The sequence below is a fragment of the Pangasianodon hypophthalmus genome, chromosome 24, assembly GCF_027358585.1.
Source record: "Pangasianodon hypophthalmus isolate fPanHyp1 chromosome 24, fPanHyp1.pri, whole genome shotgun sequence".
Lineage (NCBI taxonomy): Eukaryota > Metazoa > Chordata > Actinopteri > Siluriformes > Pangasiidae > Pangasianodon > Pangasianodon hypophthalmus.
This window is the reverse complement of record NC_069733.1, coordinates 7,660,549-7,669,814: the sequence shown is the minus strand read 5'-3', so window position 1 is coordinate 7,669,814 and position 9,266 is coordinate 7,660,549. Positions and strand designations below refer to the sequence as shown.

The following is a 9,266-nucleotide window of genomic DNA, read 5'->3' as shown; positions in this document are numbered from 1 at the left end:
TCTTCTCCTTGTATTGCCTTTATTTTAACTGTAAGAATTATTTTTACTGATTTAACCACATTGATGTTAACAGATGAGAAGTTTAAATAAGATGACCATAGAGAATAGGTACAAAATTTGAGTGTGTGTGTTCATTTCCACTGCATGTCACGAGTTAAGCACGTTGGCATAGCTGAATTGAGAAATAGAGGGAAATGAGAAAAACCTCAAATGACTTTTGAAAAAAGGAACTACGATTGATTTAGCTTGACCGACATTTCCTTTTTGTTTCTGATATACTGTACTGAAGTCAGCCCTGTTACCAGTTTCAGTTAAGAAGTAAAGATAGAAACATCCACAAACTACGACACGAGCAATGGCTGATGGACCAAGCGCTGTTGATTTTGAGGACGATGAAGAGTGTTGGATGCGGTTGGAGGACCACAGAATGCTTCTCATCAAGACCATTGATCCTTCGCGAATAATACCCTACCTGAGACAGTGTAGGGTGCTTAACAGTGAGGATGAGGAACAGATTTACAATGATCCAAGTCTGGTCATTAGACGGCGAAAAGTAGGTAGGTAACCTACACAACACCACACGCTGACCTTGTTCTTTTTCTTGTCCATTACTTTTTTAGAGACATATTGTGTGTTCTCTAGGTGTACTGCTAGATATCTTACAAAGGACAGGTCATAAGGGCTACGTGGCATTCCTTGAGAGTTTGGAACTGGACTACCCTCAGGTGTATCAGAAAATAACAGGCAAAGAGCCATCGAGGGTCTTCTCAATCCTAGTGGGTAGGTTTGTTGTTAGCTAAAATGGCATAATGGTAGAGAAGTTTGGGTTTTTTCAGTGTGAAATGCCAGTAATAATAAAAGGCAATGTTTAATTTGAAAACTTTTAATAGATTAATAGGTCCCCATTTTGTTCTCACAATTAAGATGCTGCAGGTGAGTCAGGATTAACTCAGTTTCTCATGAGTGAGGTGACTCGGCTTCAGAAAGCCCTTCAGGATGAGCGCAAGGCAAGACTGGCGGCGTCTGCACGTATAGCTGAGCATGCTGACACCATTCGCCGGCTGCAGACACGAGAATGTGAGCTCCGTAAACAGCAAGAGCGTGTACAGCGCATGCGTGAAGAACGGGACCAGATGTGGGACAAGGCACGGCACTTGAAGGATGAGAATTACAAACTGATGAGTGACATGAACCGACTGAGTGAGGAGAAAAACTGTGCTCTCATGTGTAATCGGGACCTACAGCTAGAGGTTAGACCATTTAAGAATATATGGCCCAGTAGGTGGAATTTTAATGCATCAGGTTTTTGTGTATTAAGTTTTTAAATAAGCAGTGAGAAAGTTTTTCTGTTCTCAATCAGATCGAGAGGCTGAAGCACAGCTTAATGAATGCCGAGAGCGATTCAAAGATTCAACGTAAACGTACTATTACCCTGAAAAATGCTATGGAGCAGAGGCCTAGCCAAGAAATGATGCTGGAGCTTCAGAAAGAGAATGATCTTCTCCGAGCTCAAGTGCAGGAGCTTCAGAGCTCTTCCCAGGTAAAACAGCTTAAAAAAAAAAAAAAAGAAAAGGCTGCACTCATAGATCCTGCTGTCAAACTGACTACCTGGGTCAATGATTTTTCCATCAGGTCCAAATCCCAGCAGATAATGAGAAGCCAAGCATTGAGTTGATGGAAGATTTCAAGAAGCAAAACCAGGCACATCAAGAGCTGGTCAACGAGCTTTATGAATTACGCAGGGAGCTACATGACGCTGAGGAGCTACGAGATAAGGTTTGTGAAAAAGGTTTTAAATTTCTTATGAGCGTAGCTTTCTATAACAACATACTGCCAGCAGCAAACCTTTTGCCTGCTTATTATAAAAAATTTCATGTTTGCAGTACCTGGAAAAGAAGGATGAACTGGAAATGAAGTGTGAGATTTTAAAGAAAGACTCAAAAATGTACTGCAATCGCATGGAGGACATTTTAAAGCAGCTGGATGAAGTCATTAAAGAAAGAGACAAGGTGATAAAATGACATTTAACTCTGCTCTGTGTTTGCAATTGCACTCTTTTCACATCTAACATGAACTATGTACATGTCTCTGTTATGCTGTAAAGGCCCCCTTTTTTCTATTAATAAGGCGATTTCTTCACGAGAAGAGTACCATCAGGAGAACTGTAAAAATCTTCAGGACAAAGACCGTTACCGCAAGCAGCTCCGAGAGATGGGAGAACGTTGTGATGAGCTCCAGGTCCAGCTGTTCCGCACTCAAGGAGAAGTTCTTGCTCTTCAAGCAAAACTCCGGAAACAGAACCACTTACACAAAACACTAGCAGTAAGTTTTATATGCAGAACTCAATCACTCTTGTCATATGACACAACAACGTTTTGATCAGAGGTGAGAAGCAACAAAGTACAATTTCTGAGTCTGATTTTTAAGTATCTGTACTTGTACTTGCACTTTCATCCACTACATTTCTCTAATCACATATTTGTAAAGTCATAATGTGACTTTTTTCACATCAGTCAGCTTCTAAACTTTAATAGATGTGACATTGAGAATGAGACCTAATCTGCTGCTATATATACTTTGTATTTATCAAGATAGTTTGTATTGTGACAGCTAACTATTAGAATTCAGCTAATATTATTTGTGTTATTATCATGCTAGCTAACATTTGGTAGATTAGCAATAAAGCTGTTGTTATTTAGCTTTAGCTAATATTTTTCTGGTTTTTTGTTTTTTTTTTTGGTGAAAGAGGAACTAATTTACCACCAGTAACTAAAATCAGTGTGTGATTTAAAGCAGACATTTTCTTCTTTTGTGAATCTTTCTTGAACGTGTGCTTTCATACTATTAGTAAACATAAGACTTTATACTTTCCTACTTTAATGTGAGTGAAGAATTCAAAGCTGAATTTAAATGTGTACTTAATTGCACTTTTCCTTAACTAAAGAATTCGGATACCATTTCTGGTTTTTGGATTTGATCCAGTGTATCATGGTGTGATTAAAGTGTGTATTGCTATCTTTATGATTCATGACAAAGTTTGATCATTTATTCATAGTGATCAAACATTTTGTGTAGTCAGTCAGTACTAATATAATATAGTATAATATTATAATATCATCTAATTGGTCTTTTTTTTTTTTCCCCTCTCCCAGACTACAGATGGAAAATCTTTCTGGAACACAGTGGAAGTTAGTGTGACTTTCTTCTCTTTGTAACATCATTAAACAAAAAAAATGAATCGTTCTTCATTTTGAAAATATGAATCATATCACAGCAGCTTGTTCCTCTTTTTTTTGCTATTGTATGAGAAATGATTGTGTACATTTTAGATTATTGTAACATTATTAAACGGGAGTTCAGAGAACTCAATAAGGAAGACAGAGCAATGGTTCTTCATTAAAAAAAATGAATCACATCTCAGTTACAGCAGCTTGTTCCCTTTTTTTCTGTTTGAATTTACTGTGCTTTTTTTCTCTTTAGCTAAAAAGCCAAACAAGTGAGGAGGATTTCAAGGAAAGATATGAGAAAGGTGCTGTCTTTTTGTGACTCCACTACTATTTCTTGCATTATATTTAATATTTCTTTCCTGTATTTATTGTATGTACTATTTTGACTTTCACACTTATTCTTATTTGGTTTATGTCTGTAGCTGGCCTTCATTTGTAACGATCCGCTTTTCCTCCATAAATTCGTCTGTGTACCAATTTAACAAACACAAAAATTCAAAATGTATACAAACATTTGTGTTTCTGCCGTCATCAGTGGTAGAATAGTCAGACCAGACTTACCACAAAACCTAGTTCCTATTTTTTTCATGGTTGGTTCGTTCCTTGTTGGTTGGCATTTACTTTTCATTTTTGACCTCAGGTATAAGCGATGATTCCCAAAGCCCAACCTCAGGGGAGTACAGTGTCTGTATAAGTATTAAAGACCCATGTACCTCAGACGCCCAGGAAGAAAGTTTTCGGGTAATAGGAGACTCAAATTTACTTGAAGTACTTGAATTTTAATTACAAAAACTACAATAAATACATTAAAAGCTACATTAAAAACTACAATAATTACACTAATTTAATTACAATAAAAGGGGAAATAAGCAAGATTGTTTTGCATATGTTTTAATAATACTTATTTTACAGGAGAGGATGTTCACTGAGGAGGAACTGTCATCCGGCTACCCACCCAGGCCGAGATGCAATTTTTATTACAGAAGGTTGGTATATGCATTTTCCGTTATGTTTTATGTTTTTATTGTTTTATAATAATCCCAATTATTTGAATAACATGCAAGGTAAGCACACTAATAATCACCATTCTGAACCATTTTTTTTAACAATTTCTTCTCATAACAGGAAACGTGCCTTGAGAACAAAAGCCACTGTTAAAGACTGTGCTAAAGAGTGCACACAGTGTGTTCTGGACAACTCCAGTGGGACTGATAACACAGACACAGACGGGATTTGATATAAACCCATCCAGGAGACGACATTTTGAATTGCCAAATAGCCCACATCAACCTACAGAGAAGACTGGAGACTATTATTATTATTATTATTATTATTATTATTATTATTATTAACTCCTATCAACCCAATTCTAACCTTAGAATTACTGATGTCATTGGATCTTAAAACAGTTCAATTTGGTCACTTGAAACATGGTGTTTTAGAATTTCCTATAATAGATATAAGTGGTCAATTTAAAGCAAGTTTGTTAGACTAACCTTACTGAGTTTAAACATATTAGATACAGATGTGGACAAATTTGTTGGTACCCTTACAGCGCATTGAAACAATGTTTCATTCCTCCTGAAAAGTGATGAAATTAAAAGCAATTGTCTCATGTATACCTGCATGCATTTGGTATGTCATAGAGTAAAGCAAAGAAAGTGTGAAAAGAGATAAATTATTGCTTATTCTACAAAGATATTCTAAAATGGCCTGGACAGATTTGTTGGTACCCCTAGAAAAGATAATAAATTCAAGCTAACTGTTTTCTTTAATTAGTATCACACATGCCTTCAATCTTGTAATCAGTCATTCAGCCTATTTAAATGGAGAAAAGTAGCCACTCTGCTGTTTGGTATCGTCGTGTGTACCACATTGAACATGAACCAGAGAAAGCAAAGGAAACTGCTTTCTGAGGAGATCAGAAAGAAAATTATAGACAAGCATGTTAAAGGTATAGGCTATAAGACCATCTCCAAGCAGCTTGATGTTCCTGTGACTACAGTTGCAAATATTATTAAGAAGTTTAAGGTCCATGGGACTGTAGCCAACCTCCCTGGATGTGGCTGCAAGAGGAAAATCATCCCCAGATTGAACAGAAGGATAGTGCAAAAGGTAGACAAAGAGGAAAACTTCCAAAGAGATACAAGCTGAACTCCAAGGTCAAGGTACATCAGTGTCTGATCGCACCATCCGTTGCGACATTGTGCTCAATGGAAGAAGACCCAGGAGGACTCTATTGTTGACAGAAAAACATAAAAAAGCCAGACTGGAATTTTATTTTGACAAGCTACAATGCTTCTGGGAGAATGTCCTTTGGACAGATGAGACAAAACTGGAGCTTTTTGGCAAGTCACATCAGCTCTATGTTCATAGACAAAAAATGAAGCTTTCAAAGAAAAGAACACCATACCTACTATGAAACAGTGAGGAGGCCCATATCAGTTATGTTATGGGGCTACTTTGCTGCGTCTGGAACGGGGTGCCTTGAATCTGTGCAGGGCACAACGAAGTCTCAAGACTATCAAGGCATTCTGGAGTGAAACATACTGCCCAGTGTCAGAAAGCTCTGTCTCAGTCACAGATCATGGGTCCTCCAACAGGATAAAGACCCAAAACCCACAGCTAAAAGCATCCAAGAATGGCTAAGAACAAAACATTGGACTATTCTGAAGTGGGCCTCTATGAGCCCTGATCTGAATCCTACCGAACATCTATGGAATCAGTGGAGCTGAAACATGCAGTCTGGAGAAGGCACACTTCAAACCTGAGACAGCTGGAGCAGTTTGCTCAGGAAGAGTGGGACAAACTACCTGTTGACAGGTGTATTAGTCTCATTGAGAGCTACAGATACTCTAAAGATTGTTCAACAAAATATTAGGTTAAGGGTTCCATCATTTTTGTCCATGCCATTTTCATTTGTTTTATCATTTAAAATATTCTGTTGAATCAAAAATCAAAAGCAAAGTCTGATTTTAATGAAATATGGAATAAACAATGATGGATGCCAATTACTTTTGTCAGTTTCAAGTTATTTATATCTTCTTTGTTCGTGGAAGGGTACCAACAAATTTGTCCACGTCTGTATTTGCTGCATATCAAATATGAGCTGCATAAGCCAGTATATCTGGACTCGTCAACAGACAACACACATAGGAAGTGTGTGTGTGAAGACAGAGAGAGTCTGTTAGATTCTCCTGGTCAATCACAAATAGGAGAAACATCATTGATCTCTGTTTGACGATTGTCTGAAGATCCAATAAACCTCCCTTCTCTTAAGTGTTGTGCCTTCATGTCCCTTGACTTTCACTAGAACCTGGGATTGGAGACAATTCAAATCCAACAAATACCATTCCACATTCTTCTCTCTTTTCTGTTATATTTCAAGACTGAAAATATTATCACCTCTAATACTGCTGGCTTTTTTTATTTACTTTTTTCTGGCAGGGCCGAGCCCAGAAAAATGTATAGCTACTACACTCTCTACTCACCCCATGCCAATCTCTAATGTCTAATGTTTTGTTAAATAAATTTGATTTTATGTTTTTTTAATCTACAAATTGATTGAGGAATAGGTTTCATTCAATATTTAATAAAAATGGGCAAGCTTAAGGATCTGAGCAACTTTGACAAGGGTCAAATTGTGATGGCTAGATGACTGAGTCAGAGCATCTCCAAAATGGCAGGTCATGTGGGGTGTTCCCGGTATGCAGTTGTTAGTACCTACCAAAAGTGGTCCAAGGAACCAGCGACAGGGTCATGGGCACCCAAAGCTCATTGATGCGCATGGGGAGCGAAGATTAGCTTGTCTTGTCCAGTCCCACAGAAGAGCTACTGTAGCACAAATTGCATGTGTGTCGATTACCTGGGGAAGAGATGGCACCAGGATGCACTATGGGAAGAAGGCAAACTGGTGGAGGCAGTGTGATGCTCTGGGTAATGTTCTGCTGGGAAACCTTGGATCCTGGTATTCATGTGGATGTTACTTTGACACGTACCACCTACTTAAACATTGTTGCAGAGTCGGTACACCCCTTCATGGCAATGGTATTCCCTAATGACAACTGCCACACTGTAAAAATTGTTCAGGAATGGTTTGAGGAACATGACAAAGAGCTCAAGGTGACAATGAGTTGACATGGCCTTCAAATTCCCCAGATCTCAATTCGATTGAGCATCTGCGGGATGTGCTGGACAAACAAGTCCTATCCACAGAGGCCTCACCTCACAACTTACAGTGCAGGACTTAAAGGATCAGCTGCTAACATCTTGGTGCCAGATACCACAGCACACCTTCAGAGGTCTTGTGGAGTCCATACCTCGATGAGTCAGAGCTGTTTTGGTGGCACAAGTGAGCCACACACACACCGGTCACTTTAACAGGAACACCTGTACACCTACTTATTTATGCAGTTATCCAATCAGCCAATCATGTATGCATAGAATCATAATTCATAATGCCTCACAATGCATAAAATCATGCAGATACAGGTCAAGAGCTTCAGTTAATGATCACATCAAATGGGGAAAATGTGATCTCTGTGACTTTAGCCATGGTTGGCATTGTTGTTGATGGGCTGGTTTGAGTATTTCAGAAACTGCTGATCTCCTGGGATTTTCACACACAACAGTCTCTAGAGTTTAGATAGAATGGTGTGAAAATCAAAAAACATCCACTGAGCAGAGGGTCTGCAGGCTGAAACACCTTGCTGATGAGAGAGATCAGAGGAGAATGACCAGACTGGTCTGAGCTGAAAGGAAGTCTATAGTAACTCAAGTAAGCACTCTTTACAACCGTGGTGAGCAGAAAAGCGTCTCGGAATGCACAACACATCAGACCTTGAGGAGGATGAGTTTCAACAGCAGAAGACCACACCAGGTTTCACTCCTGTCAGCCAAGAACAAGAATCTGAGGCTATCATGGGCACAGAATCACCCAGACTGGACAGATGAAGTCTGGAAAAAGACCAGGTGATTTTTTTTTCTTCTAATTTTCTTTTTTTTTTTTCAACATAGATAGTGTTCTTCACATCAGCTTATTAGCATGTTTCAGACAAATAACTTAAACATTACTAAAATCTCTGCAGCAGTTGACAAAATTTTTTTTGCCTGTCCCAGCCTTCAATAACTACACTTTACCTTGAAATACAATAATTAAATTTACTATAGAAATATTATTATTATTATTCCATGAGTTATCCATTATACTGTAGGTTTCGAAAATTTTGTGTCCCACAACATTCAACATTCACTCAATCCCGTAACCTGAACACATTCACCACTATTAAATATTTAGAATATTCCACATTTTCAACAGGATCCAACGTTTCTGAAGATAATGGGAACATACTTTTCCTTTATTTTTAATGATGTTGTAATATTGACTGACAAGGTCACTCTGAAAGTATGACTGTGTTACCCAAATTTTAGTATTTCAAAGTAAACCATTATTTTAGAAAGACCTTAATGTTCTCATGCTAGTTAACCACATTTTGGGTATTTGCTAATTCTGTGTAAATCTGCCATTCAGCAAAGAAAAATGATATTGTTGCCTGAGATATAACACATTTTTGAATAGTTTTCTTAGATCTAAGGAAGAAAAATATAAACTTATATTTGTAAGAGTTACAAAAGCTAAATGGCACCACAATCATAGGCTCACCATGATACAAATCATCTATTTATGCTAATTATGATGTACTACTTGGTGATAGGGTGGCACAGCGGGTAGTGTTGTCTCCTCTCAACTCCAGGGTCCCCGGTTTAAACCAGCTGCTGTCTGTGTGGTGTTTCTGTGCATGTTCTGCCCAGTCTGTGTGGTGTTTCTGTGCATGTTCTGCCCTGTCTGTGTGGTGTTTCTGTGCATGTTCTGCCCAGTCTGTGTGGTGTTTCTGTGCATGTTCTGCCCTGTCTGTGTGGTGTTTCTGTGCATGTTCTGCCCTGTCTGTGTGGTGTTTCTGTGCATGTTCTGCCCTGTCTGTGTGGGTGTCCTCTGGGTTCTCTGGTTTCCTCCTATACCTCCTAAAAATGGCTAGGTGT

General features: G+C 38.4%; 1 protein-coding gene across 2 annotated transcripts; it reads left to right on the top strand.

The window, feature by feature from the left end:
- Positions 1-225: 225 nt before the first annotated feature.
- Positions 226-6,238, top strand: card9 (caspase recruitment domain family, member 9). 2 transcript variants are annotated; one of them, XM_026931338.3, is made up of 12 exons: positions 226-557; positions 643-780; positions 925-1,250; positions 1,361-1,540; positions 1,633-1,776; positions 1,884-2,009; positions 2,128-2,322; positions 3,153-3,188; positions 3,481-3,529; positions 3,868-3,968; positions 4,140-4,213; positions 4,353-6,238. In XM_026931338.3, exons 1-12 carry the CDS (start codon positions 356-358, stop codon positions 4,462-4,464), a joined length of 1,683 nt encoding a protein of 560 aa, XP_026787139.1. In that variant the 5' UTR covers positions 226-355; the 3' UTR covers positions 4,465-6,238. The 2 variants fall into 2 exon arrangements, 1 of the variants encoding a protein (XP_026787139.1); XR_003403722.3 differs by lacking the exon at positions 3,868-3,968 and having other exon boundaries at positions 4,353-4,489.
- Positions 6,239-9,266: the final 3,028 nt, after the last annotated feature.